The sequence below is a fragment of the Oncorhynchus kisutch genome, linkage group LG8, assembly GCF_002021735.2.
Source record: "Oncorhynchus kisutch isolate 150728-3 linkage group LG8, Okis_V2, whole genome shotgun sequence".
NCBI classification, from domain to species: Eukaryota; Metazoa; Chordata; class Actinopteri; order Salmoniformes; family Salmonidae; genus Oncorhynchus; species Oncorhynchus kisutch.
The window spans coordinates 56,668,617-56,688,459 of NC_034181.2; the positions used below are offsets into that span (position 1 = coordinate 56,668,617).

The following is a 19,843-nucleotide window of genomic DNA, read 5'->3' on the forward strand; positions in this document are numbered from 1 at the left end:
TGCACCATCTGAAAAGTTGTTCTATACAGGAGCATGAAAAAAGGTAAAACACATATCCTGTCTCACATCCCACAACACACATCCATTTCAGTGTTGACAGTATTAAAATACAACAACTCGTGTACAAAAACACTGTAATACAAACAAGCTACAACGTGGAATTGCCTTTATCCCATTCAGACCTTAGAGGGCTAAAACTAAATCTCCCATAATGCAACGCTAGCATCAGTCGGCAGCTCGGCTAACCGTTTGCATCACAGAAAGGCATACAGCAATACATTTTAGCGCTCTGTAAACTATATTAATAATAACAATATTTATTGTTGTTATTAATAATAACAATAAAACTCTGAATGTTACATGTTTCAATAGTCTCACAATCTCTTATAACAATCTCTACAGCATTAACCTTGGGATTTTTTTATTATTTCACGTCATTGGACTTCTACAAAGGAGTAATCTGCAACACATACCTTTCTCAGTGTTTTCTCAGACTGCGGAGAACGGGAGCTACGGGTGGTACCAGGTGACAGAAGCACTCAAATGAAATCAAATACATTTAATGAAATGAAACCCGAAGATGTTAACATCATTCAGCTACTGTAGCTGCCTACTTAACATCAACAGGCAGCACTAGTAGCGCAACAATTAAAAATAGACACCAAAACTAAAGTTCCTGGCGATCATAGCGATCTGACTCCCCCCTTCTGTCCGAACTTGGAATATTCCTGTTCGAGGCCTTGGCCCACTGACCTTTAACCTGGTTGTTCTGTTCTGCATTGTGTACTATTCTAATAACTTGAAGTTTGATGGAATAACCTTTTAAACTCTCCTACACTACACATCCAGAATTAACATATTGTTGTTATTGTGCTTCCTTTTCAGGCTCCTTGAGCAACATTTCCAGTGATGTCTTGTCAGCCAACCTCAGCTGTAATGATTCTGGCACCAATGAGACCTGTGTGGTGGGGGAGGAGGAGATGGGAAGCCCCTACAAAGCCGTGGAGATGGTCTTCATCGCCCTGGTTACAGGCTCCCTTAGTTTTGTCACTGTCACAGGCAACATCCTGGTGATGCTCTCCATTAAAGTAAATCGGCACCTCCAGACGGTCAACAACTACTTCCTGTTTAGCCTGGCGTGTGCAGACCTTATCATTGGTGCGTTCTCCATGAACCTCTACACTGTCTACATCATTGTGGGATATTGGCCCCTGGGACCTGTAGCGTGTGACTTGTGGCTGGCCCTGGATTACGTGGTGAGCAATGCTTCTGTCATGAACCTTCTTATTATTAGCTTTGACCGCTACTTCTGTGTCACCAAGCCCCTGAGCTATCCAGCCAGAAGGACCACCAAAATGGCTGGGCTGATGATTGCAGGTGCCTGGATTCTTTCCTTCATTCTTTGGGCTCCTGCTATCCTGTTTTGGCAGTTTATTGTTGGAGAACGCACGGTTCCACCAGGAGAGTGCTACATCCAGTTTCTCTCCAACCCTGCCGTCACTTTCGGCACAGCCATCGCTGCCTTCTACCTGCCTGTGGTCATCATGATGGTGCTCTACATCCACATCTCTCTGGCCAGCCGCAGCCGGGTGTCCAAGCAGATGCCCGAGGCTGAGAAAAAGAAGAAGGGCCTCAAGATACCTAATCCACTCAAGAGCCACATCCTTAACAGACAGAATAACAACAACCCGTCCCCCAAGCCCAGTCTGGAGTCCTGCAACACCGGTGAAGCTGTGAAGAATGGCAAGATTGATGTGTCTGTTGTTTCCACCAAGGCTGACGCTAGTGTCAATCCAGAAGAGAAAGAGAGTTCCAATGGCTCCAGCACAGCCAGCATTGCCCCCAAAAATGCCAAGGAGAGGGCCAACAGTGAAGCCATTTCCGAGGGGTGCCTTGGCATTGCTCCAGCACCTGCTCCTGCACCTGAACCTGCACCTGCAACGGCAACCGTTAAACTCAACCCTGCCTCTAAATGGTCCAAGATCAAGATTGTAACCAAGCAGGCTGGTGACGAGTGCATTACTGCCATCGAGATTCAGCCACCCATCCATGGGGGCGAGACCCGCTCTATCCCAGTCAACCGCCCCCGGAAGGTGGCGCGCAAGTTTGCCAGTATTGCCCGCAGCCAGGTGAAGAGGAAGCGCCAAATGGCAGCCAGGGAGAAAAAGGTGACCAAAACCATCTTCGCCATCCTGCTTGCCTTCATCCTCACATGGACCCCGTACAATGTCATGGTGCTCATCAGCACCTTCTGCCACTCCTGTGTCCCGGACACTGTGTGGGCCATCGGCTACTGGCTGTGCTACGTCAACAGCACCATCAACCCAGCCTGCTACGCCCTCTGCAACGCCACCTTCAAGAAGACCTTTAAGAATCTCCTCATGTGCCAGTATAAGAATATTGGAACAAGATGAGCTGGAGCATACATATGGTGAGGGGTAATATTACTAAGACATCTGGAGGGCTGAGTGGTTACAGAGAACGGGAGGAGGGAGCCTCCACAGGGAGCCTCCACAGTCATGTTTATCAACTTATGTCACACTCAACGCTCCTCGGAGATGTCTTAGCCACAGAAGAATAGTAACATCTTAGCTACGTCCAAATGATACAGTATGAGTATGATGGCCAATGTGAGGATGGGGCAAACGAAGAATCTGAGATCAGCCAAAGTTATGGAGTCCAAACATTTCTCAGTTGTTTTCTTTTCCCCCCTGGACCCTTATTGTGATGACCAACAAGGACTAATTCGTATCCACTGAAACGTGGTAACAATCTTCAAAAAGCCCAGCTGAACGTCTGTGGACTGAGGCCAGGGCCAAGACTTCAGTCATCCCTCTCCAAGATACCACCACCAAAATCAGAGACAGTGAGGGGCAGTGTTACATAATATCTGGGTGTACGGCAAAAGACACATTTAAAAAGGAGCTTGGAAATCTTCCTTTATGCAACAGTATCAAAGGAAACGAGCATGAAATGTCCGATTAAACTATCCATTTCCTGCTTTCCCTCCTCCTTGAGGAATTAGAATTGATTAAGTCCTCATGGAGATGGAGGCACTCCCTCACATCAGTGAATCCTTATCATAATGTGATATGGAGAGCAATGTGGTCACGACATGATATGGAGAACAAAGACGATATGGATCCTTTGTTGTTGCAGACTGTCTAACCTCAAGGCTAGTAGCACGTACGTCAACATGCTGCTGGTGACTTGAAATACGTTGTTACCCCTGAAAGTACTGTAATGCATATCCATTCACCTCCCACTGACCAAAATATTGATGTATATGTTTTGCTCAAAATTTAATCTTCAAACGTGACAAACTGTTGATGGCAGTACAAGGCCAATGCATAAGTTATAACAACCAGTGTTTGGCTCCAAACAATTCATTTATCGTGTCGTTACGTTGTAAGGAGAAACACCCGCCGGCAACGATAAAGCTTTAATTCATTGCCAGCTTCACAATTATGGAAGTGTTGTGTTTTTAAATTTGGCCTTCACTGCGACTGGAACTGCCGGTACAAAATACAAAACACTTGTTAAGAGGGGATACTTATCTCGAGAGTATTAAACATATTTTCTATGTTATCTCCTGCCTAATTATGAATGTGTAAATAGAAGGCCATTGTATGCTCTAAAAACTGCAGTTTCTCATTTCATATCTGAATGTTTGTACCTCTCTTGTATTATGTTTGTGATTTACACATAATTTGACAAATTGAATATAAACAATATATATATATAAATATATATATATATATATAACTGTATGTATATGCAAGAGATATTAAGAGAGTGTATTTCTAAATTGATTTAAAGTCAGGAATTTGGGGGGAAAAAGTCCCTTATATTTCTAAATGTGCCACTATTCTCCATGTTGGATTACAATGTGTGAAGTCCAGCTTGTACCTTCCCAGCCTATATCCATATTCACGAGGTCACACCAATGATTAGGTGGGTAATATTACTAGCTTATCTAACTGGTTCAATGCATTTTCAAAGAAGGACCTTCTAACAAAGAGCTAAATGCATAAAAGTAGGGATTAGTGGGAAAATAACTGATGCTGTTTGGGCATGACCTGGTCATGTAAAATGGCCAGCTACAGATGTGCATCCATATAAAACTGATTTTGAAATGATCATGGGGTGATTACTGTGGTGGTAAAGCTGGATGAATAATCTTACTTTAATTCCTGAATATCACTTTGGCATGACAGGCTGGGTGCGACCCTCCCCCCAAAAAAGGGTGAAAGGGAGAGTGTAAAACATGACCACAGTTTCCTCTAGTATGGCCCCTCCCCTAAAACAACTATCCAGAGACAGTGTACAGAGGATTGTATCTTTTTCTAATGCTTAATAAAAGATCTTGTACCATTGGAATAGTATTTTAAATGATTTGACATGTACAGTATGCATTCTGATTTAATATACAGTATTAATGGAATATATTTTGCACGCCACGAGTATTACCAGTCAGACTATGGAATATAGAGTTAACATTGACAGGTAGTGATATCTGTTGGAGACAATGGGAGGAGAGCCGGGGCCGGTGACCGATCAGTGACACAGTATGAGCTCATGGCTGTGCTGAGAGCCCAGGTTGAGCACCGGATCCAGCAGGAGACCCTCAGAGCCAAAGCACAGCAGCACAAATTATGGCACCACGACTTCAGGTCATACACTCAGCAAGGCCCTGTGGGCTTTACAACAAATCAACTGGTTTGCCCTGTTTTAAAGGTAAATTGGTATACTCATTCAACCATGCCTCTTTGACGAAATAATGATGAGACATCGCCTGACATTTGACATCATTATCAACTTGAGCCAGACATTTTATTACTTGATCTTACAGGTCAACAGTAACATAGTAGTGAACATGACAGTTCCTGAAATCCTTTTCTTATTAAAGGGGGCTGAACATACTGATTTAGCCTCGGTTTCAATTGTACTCATTAGGAAATGAAACTGAGAATGAGATTTGGGTCTTGAAGGCGTGCTTTGATGTGGGTGTCTTTTAAGTGTTTTTGCAGGTGGGAGGCGTTTGTACATTCACTTTGCCAAATCCCTACACAGTTACAGTCACTAACCCTTCTAGATAATATGAAACAGTCTGACCAGGTCTTGTATCTGGAAGTAGCCTGGCCTAGGCTAGCAAGCTAGCCAACTTATTTCGCCCATCAGCTACAGCCAGACGGTGTGTGACTGTTACAAAGTTGGTTTGACTTTAGTCTATCTGTGGGACTAGTTCGGGACCATCAATATATTACACAATGTAAATGGGAAAATATTTAAATGTTGCACAACTCTTAGTTCTCATTAAAAGCTTTCAATATTTGTATATGCATTTCTATAATTTATAGTTGGTTTGAGGTTTTTATGTCATTTAATTTGGAGCTATTGACATTTAAAAATATTGTCCCCTGTACATTGTGTAGTTTACTGATGGTCCCTAACTAGCCCATGTACATTGTGTAATTTACTGATGGTCCCTAACTAGCCCATGTACATTGTGTAGTTTACTGATGGTCCCTAACTAGCCCATGTACATTGTGTAGTTTACTGATGGTCCCTAACTAGCCCCATAGGGATATCCAAATTCAAACCAAATGTACAATGGCCAGTGTGCTGGGCACTACTCGGGTTCTGCCAGCTGTGGGCAGGAATTAAATAAACCCAACCAAAGGAAAATTGTTCGGTACCCGTCACTCCTAGTAATCTCGCAAATCTCAGTTTGGGACAAGACTGACTTTATGACCAAAATGATCATATTTACACTTTGTAGTACATTTTGACACTAGCATAAATGTTTCCGACACATATTGATGCCACATAGGCCATTTGAGACATAGTTGTTTTGATTCAGTCTCTCTTTAAATGCATAAATGTAGTAAGTTAAATTGCCACCAACATTTATTAAGAAGAAACACGAAACAACCAATAGTAAAAATTCAGAGAGTTTATTTAAAGTGGTTGATTTTTTTCTGTTCCAAGGGTTTGTGTAATAATAATGACAGTAATTACAAAAATGAGAGTACAGATGAACTGTGCGAAGGTGTGTGCATGTGTGTTTGCAAAAATATGAACACAGCAGTTCAACTCAAAATCGCCTGACATCTTTTGAAGTATATATATTATAAAACTAATTGTTTTAACAATACCACTATTATCTTCACAAAGACAATGACTGCATTCTCATGAGCATTCAAGCTCAGCTTTGTATTGTACATGAAACATGTTGAGCTGACGGTCCTCAGTTGACTAGAAAAATAGTTGATTTGCATCTCTCTACTTTTACTAATTGGCACACGCAATTGAAAGCCACTCATCAATTCTGTTAGTAATACTAATTGGTAGTCAAGAGAAAACTATAACAATCACAACAATGTAAGATAAACATTTTGAATTGGAAAAAAACCTCAAACATATTATTAAATGATCTACTGGTTAAGAAACCATGTCAAACAAGGAGCTTGGTCTTGACTCCAGTTGAACTAATGTAAAAGGTGAAAAAAAAAATACAACAAACTCTGGAAAACGTTACACATCACAAGGGTTAGGTAGACCAAGAACACTGGTGAGGTCAATGTATTTGTTTCTTGCATAATACAGCATGTCCAGAACTGGAATCTTACTAACATTATGGAAATATCAGAACACAAGCGGGCTAAGTTGCCAGGCCACCGACAGCTGGAAATATGTGAAAAGAATTGTGTTTGTCTACATTTGTGGGATATTTGGTCAATATTCAGAGACATTTAGCGTTTGTTATACTGTATTTGAAGGAAAGGCCCATTTGACATCTCATAATTCACTTGTGCATATTATGTTTGTTGAAAAAGCAAAGGATATTGCGTAATAAAATCAAACCAATCACTTGTTCAATGTGGACTCATCCACCTTTTTAGTTCTCCTTCCCTCTTCCCTTCTTTCCTGTGGGAAGACATAGGGTCAATTCATCATAGATTCCTTGCTCAATATGACGTACTCATTTGGGGATAGGAATGTTACTTTTTTACATGACTTAAATGTCTACTTCTTACCTTTGGCCTTTGTCTTGGTCTTTGCGGGGCATGGCTTAGACACCTTGATGGTGGGTTGGCACTCTGCGTTGTACAGGGCCTTTTTCAGGGTTCCAGACCGGTTCTTGGATCCAGTAGCTGTGTCACACTCACCCCAGCTGCCAAACTTATACTTGCAGTCAGCTGAAATGGCAAAGGTCAAAAGGGAAAACCGCTGAGTATCAGGAACACACCACAATAGAGTTTGCCTGGCTACCCAAACTCCTTGCTCTGGCCAAACGCTACGCCACGGCCACATACGTTCGTTTCGTCCCCGCAATGAGTCTGGATCTGAGTACCTCCCCGACCCTTCACCGAATGCAAACCTATTTAGGCCGTCTGATTGGTCCAGAAACTGATGGTTTGGGCCAGAGCCAGAACACATGTGGGTAAAGCGATGGTTTGAAAATGTGTCATTGGCTTTGATACTCTGATTGGTTAGAGACAATCCAATCGCTGATGACTTTGCTTTGCACAACGCCCCCCCATGCCCCTCGCCCCAACATACAACTTCAATGATGGCAGTCTCAGACTAAAGTATGTTGTGAACGACAGAGCAGTGGAAGAAGTCGTCAGGCTATCATAGAACAGTCTGAAGATAATGTAGTTCTATGTTTTTTTTTGCGGTTATGTCAATTACTAGGTATTTACTAAGAAATGACATGATACAATTCTAATTATGTAGTAATAAGCTATGAATGAAATGTTTGCTATATTTTTGATTGACTGACCACCACTTTACACTTTGAGAATTATATGGCATATCAAGGGAAATGGAATCATCTATCAATGTATAATTTCTACCGCCGAACTCCTTCTTCCAGTTGCAAGGCACTTTGCATTTCAGTTTTCTCATCTGGTCGTTGCAGGTGCCCTCTCTGACACCGACTCCACAGTCTCCGTTATTAGGCACACAGCTAGCATAGCGCCACTCAGCACAGTCAGAGGCACCACCCTTGGCCCCTTTCCCCTTCTCTGCGAAACAAAAATAACAAGATGACAGAAATAATATCAGCAATATTACAATTAGTCGTTAGTAAGGACAGGTTTCCAACTGAGGCTTTATGAACCTCATGAACGGTGCAACTGTCATGCTAATTATACAACTGTGCATGGCAAATTAAAGCAATACATAGCAAATCCCTTACCTTTCTTGTTTTTACCTGCTTCAGTGGTGACTATCATCAAGGCCACCATAAGCACCACAGCTGTTGAGAACAAACCCCGCATACTGGAGAGAAAAGAAGAACAAAAGAGGGGGAAAAAACATGTCATTACAATTGTGGCACAAGAAATAATGTTGCCATTATGTAGGTTATATTGTGTGTCATTTGAGGTGACATCTGCTGTTCCAAAGGTCAAGCAGATGTTCCTCCGGTGTGTCTCTATAATTGAGATGAGAGTTGAAAGAGCACGATCAAGGTCAACTATTGATCGTTACCAGCTATAATCAAACCAATTCACAATGAGTGGTTCTGTACTTTAGAGGTGAAAGGTGAATAAGGGATTATGGTCAAAGAGTAAAACACATCATGTTATACAAAATGCATTACATTAAACAGTTTTAAAGCTTGACACTCAAGCCTGTGAGAGTGAGAACTGGGAAAATACATGTGAGAGGGCTGAAATATTACATAGATTTTTTTCCTATGATCTCATGACTCAACATAGGGTCAATCAAACCAACTGTGAGGAACACAACCAGCAATGAGGATCAATGGGTCATGAACTACTCACTCCACCCTTTCACTTCCCCTTACACAAAACAACAAGTTTTCCAACATGAACACCAAACAAAATACAACATTTTGTTTTGTGACAATCAGTGCCAGGAATATGTTAGAAAACAAAAATCTACAGTTGAAGTCAGAGGTTTACATATACCGTAGCCAAATACATTTAAACTCAGTTTTTCACAATTCCTGACATTTAATCCTAGCAAAAATTCCCTGTTTTAGGTCAGTTAGGATCACCACTTTATTGTATGAATGTGAAATGTCAGAATAATAGTAGAGAATGATTTATTTCAGCTTTTATTTCTTTCATCACATTCCCAGTGGGTCAGAAGTTTACAATTGTTTAACTTGGGTCAAACGTCTTCCACAAGCTGACTCAACTGAGTCAGGTTTGCAGGCCTCCTTGCTCACACACGCTTTTTCAGTTTTGCCTGCACATTTTTCTATGGGATTGAGGTCAGGGCTTTGTGATGGCCATTCCAACACCTTGACTTTGTTGTCCTTAAGCCATTTTGCCACAACTTTGGAAGTATGCTTGGGGTCATTGTCCGATTTGGAAGACCCATTTGCGACCAAGCTATAACTTCCTGGCTGATGTCTTCAGATGTTGCTTCAATATATTCACATAATTTCCCTTCCTCGTGAAGCCATCTACTTTGTGAAGTGCACCAGTCCCTCCTGCAGCAAAGCACCCCCACAACATGATGCTGCCACCCCCGTGCTTCACGGTTGGGATGGTGTTCTTCGGCTTGCATGCCTCCCCCTTTCTCCTCCAAACATAACAATAGTCATTATGGCCAAACAGTTCTATTTTTGTTTCATCAGACCAGAGGACATTTCTCCAAAAAGGACGATCTTTGTCCCCATGTGCAGTTGCAAACCATAGTCTGGATTTTTCATGGCGGTGTGGATATAGATACTTTTGTACCTGTTACTTCCAGCATCTTCACAAGGTCCTTTGCTGTTGTTCTGGGAATGATTTGCACTTTTCGCACCAAAGTACATTCATCTCTAGGAGACAGAACACATTTCCTTCCTGAGTGGTATGACGGCTGAATGGTCCTATGGTGTTTATACTTGCATACTATTGTTTGTACAGATGAACGTGGTACCTTCAGGCATTTGGAAATTGCTCCCAAGGATGAACCAGACCTGTGAAGGTCTCCAAATTTTTTTTGAGGTCTTGGATGATTTGTTTTGATTTTCCAATGATGTCAAGCAAAGAGGCACTGAATTTGAAGGTAAGCCTTGAAATACATCCACCCGGTACACCTCCAATTGACGGATGTCAATTAGTCAATCAGAAGCTTCTAAAGCCATGACATAATTTTCTGGCATTTTCCAAGCTGTTTAAAGGAACAGTCAACTTAATGCATGTAAACTTCTGACCCACTGGAACTGTGATACAGTGAATTATAAGTGAAATAATCTGTCTGTAAACAATTGTTGGAACAATTACTTGTGTCATGCACAAATTAGATGTCCTAAACGACTTGCCAAAACCATAGTTTGTTAACAAGAAATTTGTGGAGTGGTTAAAAAATGAGTTTTAATGACTCCAACCTAAGTGTATGCAAACTTCCGACTTCAACTGTATCTATGTTGATGACACATTGAACACAATTCATGTCATCTCATTGTCACAATAGCGCTTCCCATCTTTCTGTATTCTGGTCATTGCATTGTGTAGACCTTTTAAAGCTGAAATCCGTGAAGGGTGAAACTGTCATATCCAATTGGGCTATTACAACAACAAAGTTACATCAAACAAGGAACATTGTTTTTCTTACTAGAACATCGTTGCACTTGCAATGGAAAACCAGAATATGTACCGATAATTCTTTTTTTTTACCACGCTGCCTTACACGCTCCTCTGTTTCATCAACAAAACAATAAAATACATCGCTGCAAGCAGCAATGGCCGGGGTTCAGCTATGGGCCCACTGTGCCACCATCAGGAAAAATTTGACACATAGCCCTAAGACCAGTTACTTCGGTACTGTTTACTACACTTGCCAAATATCAGAACTCTAAATCAAATGATCATGCAATACAATATTCTTTTGATGTATTTTGGACAATTTTTAACGTCTTCTTCTCCTGAACCGCTGGACCGATTGGGACCAAATTTGGTATATAGCATTTATGGATGCAAGACTAGCTGAAACAATATGGCAACTATGAGCCAATGAGCTTACATGAATGGTTTTTCCTGTCCAGCAGCACCACAATGTGTCCAAATTCAACCATACTTTACAGGTTAGCTAGGCTGGTCATGTTGTTTGAGGCATGTTTCTGCTAAACCCTTAAAAACAAAGGCACTGGGGCAAACAGTGACAATGTTTCCCCCTTTACAGATTTCAGCTTTTAATAGTCTAGTTCAAAAGAAGAGGGCAGCAACTCACAGATAAAGAAATAGCCCTATATTTCTGAAATGTATGGATGTCTATAAGGGATCCTCCTATCCTGTCAAGTTCTGAGTTTCTATTTATTCTCTGACTTAATTGAGTTAATGTCTATTCTTTCTGCCAACAGTCCCAGAGCTAGCAGCAGGGGATGGACGGCAGCACCAGATCACCATGGTGAAGGCTAACCCACCTGCTGGGAGGTGATAGGGGTCGCCCTGACAGGGAGAGCTCGGTGGAAGAGGCTTGGTTTGAAGCCATTCTTCTGTGGGACACAGGGGAACTGCATGTCTCTGTCTGGGTTAGAAGAGCTCAGAGATGTGCCGGGACAAACAGGTCTTGTATTAGTTTGAAGAACACCCACAAAGAGTAACTCAAGAATCTGATTTCAATAACCCAAAACACGGTTGCCTATAATACCAAATCCTTGATTTTGTGGTGGGAATCTAAAAGTATTTCACGCTTCCCCATCAAAAGATTAGGGTCCTTGTTCAATCAATCTGCTTCCCAGGGTAATAAAAACCGAAACATTCCTTCCCGTTATGCAAAGAAGTGTTTGGAATATTATGAAGTTCATTTTTGTGACATACAATCAACATTCAAGGCAAAGGATGAGTGTTTTCTGTGCCATAGCCTGTTGGTTATGATTAATTAGGACCCATCATTAACGACTGGCAAAATACACAAATCCTTCCAGTGGAACACAAACAATGAAGACATTGAGAACAGAGAATTGAGATCACACAGCAGCAGGGAACTAAGATGACACATTCTGGGCTGTTCACAATATGTCATGTGGATGTTACAATGCATCTTCCTACAACACCAACTAAGATGCCAAATCGGCCAACCAAAATTGGTCCTGTGAAAGTTCCCAGAACATTTGTTAGGTTGCAGCAAATGTTCTCATAATACAACAACTGTCTAGTTGTGCTGATGATTATACAATGTCTGTATGAAACATTTGCTTGATGTTGCAAGAACGTTCCCAGAACACATTTCATCTGTTCTTTAATGGTTCCCAGAATGTTTCATATGTTGTGGGAACCGTCTGATTGTGGGGACATGACAAAAGATCGGTTCCCAAAACACAAAAACGATCCACTTTTGTGGACGATTATGCAATGTTTATTTTAGAATGCAAAAAACATTCACCTGATGTTTTACAAAAAAAAAAAAAGTTATTTAAATGTCCCTAAAACATTTATTTAGGTTATGGGAATATTGTGGGGATATGACACGACAGGTTCCCAAAACACAAAATCTGTCCAGTTTTGATGACATTCTTACAATTTTCGTATCAGGGTGCACAAAACATACCCTCAATGTTCCCAGAATTAACAAATTAAGTTTTGAACAGTCCATAGAGGTTTCTTTCCTGTGTTAGTGTTATCTTACCGTTGAGGACGTTAGAAATCCATGTAGAAACACGTGTCAATTATTTGGAATCACATAACTTATTAGACATTTATTGTACAAACATAGTTTTGCCTGATTTTTTTGATAGTCACAAGCAGGGATCAAACCTGGCCTTTGGAGTGCTATCCCTGGAATGAATCGACCGCGCACCACTGCGATGTGACTAACACAAATATAAAGCTGTATACACCTTTACTCTGATTTCCAGGTTGTGGTCTTTGTCTTTGCAAAAGACAGGATAACAAAATCAGAAAAAGAAGTGTCCTCTATTATTTCTTTCTCTACCAATCTTCTTTCTACGCTGTAAAGGTGGGATGTTTTGACTTTTAGTTTCCTGAGAAAACTTGATTTCAGAATTCGTGTTCAATTGTTGTCTGGCAGATTGCGACATATAGCCATAGTTTGGATCATAATTGAATGATCCACGAGAAACATTACACTCCTGGTGGTGCAGCAAAGTAAGTGGCCTACAAGGGGCTTGAAGATGGCGGACTGCATGTTCAAATCGACTTCATTACCATTCTTGTAGATTTGTTAGGATAACACCCGTATCAAGATATAATGATTGGATAAAGATTGGAATGCCATTTGTTTGAAAGTTTGGCAACTTCATACAGTATAATGATGTTACATTACACATCAAAGTTAGCCAGAACATTGCAGCAATGTTTTCAGAACTAAGTGCATTATTGCTGAAGTATGTTTTTGGAACTAAGTGCATTATTGCTGAAGTATGTTTTTAGAACTAAGTGCATTATTGCTGAAGTATGTTTTTAGAACTAAGTGCATTATTGCTGAAGTATGTTTTCAGAACTAAGTGCATTATTGCTGAAGTATGTTTTTAGAACTAAGTGCATTATTGCTGAAGTATGTTTTCAGAACTAAGTGCATTATTGCTGAAGTATGTTTTTAGAACTAAGTGCATTATTGCTGAAGTATGTTTTCAGAACTAAGTGCATTATTGCTGAAGTATGTTTTTAGAACTAAGTGCATTATTGCTGAAGTATGTTTTCAGAACTAAGTGCATTATTGCTGAAGTATGTTTTCAGAACTAAGTGCATTATTGCTGAAGTATGTTTTTAGAACTAAGTGCATTATTGCTGAAGTATGTTTTTAGAACTAAGTGCATTATTGCTGAAGTATGTTTTCAGAACTAAGTGCATTATTGCTGAAGTATGTTTTTAGAACTAAGTGCATTATTGCTGAAGTATGTTTTCAGAACTAAGTGCATTATTGCTGAAGTATGTTTTTAGAACTAAGTGCATTATTGCTGAAGTATGTTTTCAGAACTAAGTGCATTATTGCTGAAGTATGTTTTTAGAACTAAGTGCATTATTGCTGAAGTATGTTTTCAGAACTAAGTGCATTATTGCTGAAGTATGTTTTCAGAACTAAGTGCATTATTGCTGAAGTATGTTTTTAGAACTAAGTGCATTATTGCTGAAGTATGTTTTTAGAACTAAGTGCATTATTGCTGAAGTATGTTTTCAGAACTAAGTGCATTATTGCTGAAGTATGTTTTCAGAACTAAGTGCATTATTGCTGAAGTATGTTTTTAGAACTACTTCTATTGCTCCAACATTTATTTGCTGTAGTATTTTCAGGGAACGTTATTAGAACCATCATATCATACTATAATTTTTTTTTAGGTCACTGTAGGAATATTCCCTGCCTGTTGTCATGGGGGTTTTGAATAACATATCCATCAACATCAGCAGAACGTTCCTGTATATCTTTCCTCAGAACCAGTTCTTATTGCTCCCACATTTTGTTTGCGGTAGTATGTTCTAAGAACATTACTGGAACATTGTGTTATTACAATCCCTGGCAACCTAATGAGAACCTTCGGGGAATGTTTCTGTGGTAGTTTTTTTTACCAGATGTTGTTGAGAAAATGTTAGTGAATGTTGGGAGAACATTCCAAGGACATAGCAACAGGAAGCAGGGGTGCTGCAGCACCTGCTGGTGAATTGAAATAAAAAATAAATAAATAAATGCTGTATATATAAAAATATATATATATGTTATATATATATACAGTACCAGTCAACGGTTAGTACACCTTTATATTGGAATATTAGTGAAGAAATCAAAACTATGAAATAAGACATAGAATCATGTAGTAACCAAAAAAGTGTTAAACAAATATATTTGAGATTTGAGATTCTTCAAAGTAGCCACCCTTTGCCTTGGTGACAGTTTTGCACACCGTTGGCATTCTCTCAACCAGCTTCACAAGGTAGTCACCTGGAATGCATGTCAATTAACAGGTGTGCCTAGTCAAAATTTAATTTGTGGAATTTCTTTCCTTCTTAACGTGTTTGAGCCAATCAGTTGTGTTGTGACAAGGTAAGGGTGGCATACAGAAGATAGCCCTATTTAGTAAAAGACCAAGTTCAAATTATAGCAAGAACAGCTCAAATAAGCAAAGAGAAAAGACAATCCATCATTACACTAAGACATGAAGGTCAGTCAATCCGGAAAATTTCAAGAACTTTGAATGTTTCTTCAAGTGCAGTCGCAAAAACCATCAAGCAATATGATGAAACTGGCTTTCAAGAGGACTGCCACAGGAAAGGAAGACCCAGAGTTAACTCTGGCCCAAATAAATGCTTCAAAGTTCAAGTAACAGACACATCTCAACATCAACTGTTCAGAGGAGACTGCGGAGTGAAGGAAAAGCAGCCAACAAGTGCTCAGCATATGTGAGACTGTTGGAAAAGCATTCTAGGTGAAGCTGATTTAGAGAATGCCAAGAGTGTGCAAAGTTGTCATCAAGGCAAATGGTGGCTACTTTGTTTAACACGTTTTTTGGTTACTACATGATAGAACATAGTCAAAATAAAGAAAAACCCTTGAATGAGTAGGTGTGTCCAAACTTTTGACTGGTACTGTATAGATTTTCAACAACATTTGTGAACTAGGCCTGTATTACTCCTTTACGAGTCTTTGAGTCTTTCGTCAGCACCCACCACTCCCCCCCCCCCCACGTCGCCATAGCGGTAATCTTAGATAATGTCCTGCAAAGGTTCCCGGTTTGCTGGGAAGTCTCTGATGAACAGCACCCTTGTGTAATGCCCGTCACCCACGCAACTTACTAATCTAACAGCAACATTTGTTCCATTGGTTTGTGCCTGAGCCAATATGTCCAGAAGATGAGCAGGGATCGTAGCCACATCCGCTCATATTGCAGTATGCTCACATTGAACTTTCGCTTGCCTGCGGGCAGCCTTGGATAGAAAGGTCAGCCACAGCTGATGAATCAACAACTCACTGGAAAAGTCTGATCCATTAGAGGTTATCACCTCTCTGAACCATCGCCTCGTACTGTGTGAGGCAGAATGCCATAAGTGGCAGCCGTCTACTCACTCACCAGGGAGCTGGTCTACTGGAGAATCTACCAAGGCACTATCGTTTTATCAGGCAACTCTACAATTGGCTTCTGAAAGTGTTGTTTCTTTACTTCACTGCTCATCAAAAGGACTGCGAATGAAAGTGATACACAATGGCCAGGACAGCACATACGCTTGCTGCTCCTCTTCAAGCCAATTGATCAAATATTCTGTTGACCCAGTAAATCTGTATTCTGTCCTCAAAAACAGTAATTAAATGTTGATGGCCAGTGAGCATAATTAAACACTCCAAGCAACCATGAATCTCTGGAAACTCCCCATTCTCAACTCCCATCACTCACTGAATCGCAATATTTTTGTATCACTTGAAAAAAATGATAGAGTTCCATTTTCAAGTAAAAGCTGGCTTGTTTTTTCCGCACCAGCTAGCAGTTCCAATGACATTCTTCCCCTGGCCATAAATGTCGAGGGGCTACTCCAGGCAACACTTTTGTCTTTGATGAAACAACACCCAGCAGGCCTCGTCTAACCCACTGAGCCTTGCCAAGGGTGAAGCCCGGAGCGCCCTCAAAATCTTTTATCGTTCTTTACGAATGCAGACACCCTGTATCAAAACAGCCTTTTCCTGGTCTCCTTTCACTCCATTCTAAAGGGCCACTAGACAGATATCCCATGCAGGGTCTTTGTTCCACACATCTGAATGTGGACTTAGCATACTGGGAGAAAGGTCATCTTAAAATACCACAGTTTACTAGAGCTAGCATGCCCAATCATTTGCAAAATATGCCTACAAAATATTGCTTTAAAAAAAATTCCGTGCCAGTCATTTTTATCCATTAGTAATGCCGCTGTAACAGGAATGTTAGAATAGGTAGGTATCTGTGTGTAAGAGATCTTCCTTTCCCAATTATAAACATGTCATTTATGAAACATCGCCCACTATTCACCCCCACCACAACTAACTTCCACCATCTACTCTTCACACAATGGGATAAACATAATATGTATTGCCTGGCAGAAAGCAAACCAAATAGTCAAATTGGATCAGATACCGTAAAGATCATATTTCGATTGACTCAAATGGTGCTTCCTCTAATAATGGTCCTAGACCACTATGATCAAATAGATAACATTAGATTTGCTAGATCAGTTCTACAACGAAACAACAACAACAACACATGGAAAGCAGGACTACACTGAACCTGAACAGCATAAAGTCACTCTTGTTTTTACTGCTAAGCAGCATTCCTCGTCTTCTCAGAAAAGTCACTAACCGCAACAACAACAACAAAAAGGATGGAATGCCCACTAAGAGAGAAGCTGCGGGGTAGAGGGTCACTCTAAAGAAAGACAGTTAACAAAGACCCAGAATGTCCTGGCCTACTTCAGGAAGGAACACTGAGTGGCCAACAAATGGCTGAATCACATGCTTTGTTTGATCAAATATACTAAATGTAGGTGGATTCTGGCCGTCAAGGACCAACAGCGCAAGGACAGAATGTTTCACGTTACTGGCTCAAATAGTATGAGTGCGCTTTATCTACTATAACGTCATTGTCGACAGCTAAACATCCTCCCTGCCGTCAGTCATGTGAAAATGTGATCCCTTCTAGTTGAGGCATGGCAGTCATGACAAAATGGCTTATTCTCTAAAAGAGACAGTGGCCTACTTACTTCCCATTCCTTCCTATTTCAACATAACCAATGACATACTCCATCATACTCCATGAGCAGTGAGAGAATAGCAGAGGGGCCACGCACCCACAAATCTCCGCTGAAATCAAGGTTGAATGGTGCATTTGAATAGCCAGGATAGAGTTTTCCCTGTCTTTTCAAAGCTGTTTTCTCTCCCCTGATTATCTGTGCCATTGCCTCGAGGTCCATCTGCCAAGCTCACACAAGCTCTAAAGCCCCATCCTACCCCTCCTCCATTTCTAAAAACCTAACCCTGAGGCACTAGCTGCATCTAGTGTGCCCAATAACTTTCTAAAATACAACTGGGGGAAAAAACAATGATAACCAAGGACTATCTTTTCCCCATTTCATCTCTCTAAGGTTGTGTCACTTTGAGCGTTATCTCTGACTGCAAATCATCTTTTACAGACTCTTACACAGCAACTACTTTGGATGGGGGGGGGGGGGGAAGCAAACATAGGTGGGGCAGCCATAAATTGTGGTCAGGTAAAACATTTCCTGGGCAGTGAAACACAAAAAAGGAGAACGACTCTTGAGCGGAGTGGATAGCAGTGAATACAAGTACTTGAGGTTAGAGTCGATTTCAATGCTCATATTGTTGAGGTGGGGGATGTTTACATTGACTTTGCTTTTAGTCATTTAGCAGAAGCTTTTATCCATAGCCACTTACAGTTAGTTACGGCTTAAGTGAAGTGTTCAGGTCATAAAATCCATTCAGTGGCCCAAACAGAAAGCAAAAGATTTCTGGAACCTGAACACAATTCAAATTGTGGAATAAATGCTTATGCTTTACTTTAAGACGAACAAAGACATGTAGAAGTACACTTTCAAACTATGTAGCTTCGCTACATCTGAAATAGTAATTGACTAAACAGAATAATTTATATAAAACTATATTATTATATTTCGCAGGATTTATTTCCTTTCTTCCAAACTCAAGTATCATAGCTCAAAATAGTTACAGTAATGAGACCATACATTTAGATGTACAGAGCCCCCCCCCCCCCCCCCCCACTACTTATCATCAACACTAGAATGTGTCACCCCTGAGGACGTTGTCACACAGTGCAAAATATAGCTAACATAGTTATTAAACTCAAAGCAAAGCCGTTATTACAACAAAACGTAATTTGGCCACAACTTCTTCAGATCCCTAAACAGAACCGCTTGCAAAGTTGCAGAATTTAAAAAGTTCGTTCAATCGTTGACTTCATATTTAAGATTCAATTAAACATTTTTGATTCAACGAAAGTTTATGCCAATACGAGGTGCCACTGCGCTTTTTTGCGCAAATCGCGTGTATGGGACAAAAGTTGGGTGTTCATTACTGGCAAAAGTTATGAATCTATGCAGTAAAGCCAACACATGGTGCATAAATTATTTAAAATACCATAAAACTAAAAAGAACAACTAAATAAAGAAACATACACACAAATAAATCATCCAAAGAAAAATGACTCCAATTGAGAAATGAGTTATTCCCCAGAGGATTCCGATGATGGAGACTATACATTTTAACTATTAAAAGTGAGTAATGATAATGTTGGTTTGGGTGATACAAAGTAACATCATTTTATCACTATACATTTGGACAAATACACATATAACTTACTTGTTTCTTTGATCGTACTTCTTGGCGAGAGTTTATGGTCTTACTTTGAGCCACAATAGATTTTTTTTACAGTCCTCCAATACCTCTAGCCCGGCCCGCTTGCTCTTATTTGTCGCCCTCCCCTTTGTTTCTCAAAAACTAGTTTGAGCTGGTAACATTAGGGCCACATTAAATTAACCACCTCGTGACATCACCAACCCACGTGATGATTACGGGTCAAGAGATGCATAACCCCAACACCAACCCCAACCCCTGTGCACCACTCGTCTAGGACACTAACTTTTTGAAGTTTTATTCTAGTGAATCCCTAGATGTATTATTTCACAGTCATTATTCTAGTCTTCTTGTTGCTACAAATCTTTTTTTTATGCCTACAAATAAAAAGACATAAAAAAACATTGATTACTATATTATATACCCATTCCAATTTCACCACCAGACATTATCACAGAGAAAGGAAAGCAGAATGATATGCTCAGACTACCTACTATAGACAGATACTACTATTCTATGGTGCCTACAGAATGCCTAGGGATGTATGCATCATAAATGTTTTAACAGCACC

General features: G+C 40.4%; 1 protein-coding gene and 1 pseudogene across 3 annotated transcripts in view; one reads left to right on the forward strand and one right to left on the reverse strand.

Annotated features, from left to right (window-relative positions):
- Positions 1 to 6,516, forward strand: part of LOC109895293 (activating molecule in BECN1-regulated autophagy protein 1-like) — a 162,053-nt pseudogene extending 155,537 nt beyond the window's left edge. Inside the window, exon 16 of the transcript XR_004210702.1 lies at positions 886 to 6,516. The product of XR_004210702.1 is annotated as an activating molecule in BECN1-regulated autophagy protein 1-like (transcript). The remainder of the gene's footprint in view (positions 1 to 885) is intronic.
- On the reverse strand, positions 6,414 to 19,424 carry LOC109895531 (midkine-B). Of its 2 annotated transcripts, none has more exons than XM_020489259.2 (5): positions 19,279 to 19,424; positions 8,222 to 8,289; positions 7,863 to 8,033; positions 7,041 to 7,202; positions 6,414 to 6,930 (listed from the first exon to the last, which is right to left on the reverse strand). In XM_020489259.2, the coding sequence occupies exons 2-5, from the start codon at positions 8,286 to 8,288 to the stop codon at positions 6,902 to 6,904; spliced, it is 429 nt and encodes a 142-aa protein (XP_020344848.1). In that variant the 5' UTR covers position 8,289; positions 19,279 to 19,424; the 3' UTR covers positions 6,414 to 6,901. The 2 variants fall into 2 exon arrangements, with proteins under 2 accessions (XP_020344848.1, XP_020344847.1); XM_020489258.2 differs by having other exon boundaries at positions 8,207 to 8,289; positions 19,279 to 19,423.
- Positions 19,425 to 19,843: the final 419 nt, after the last annotated feature.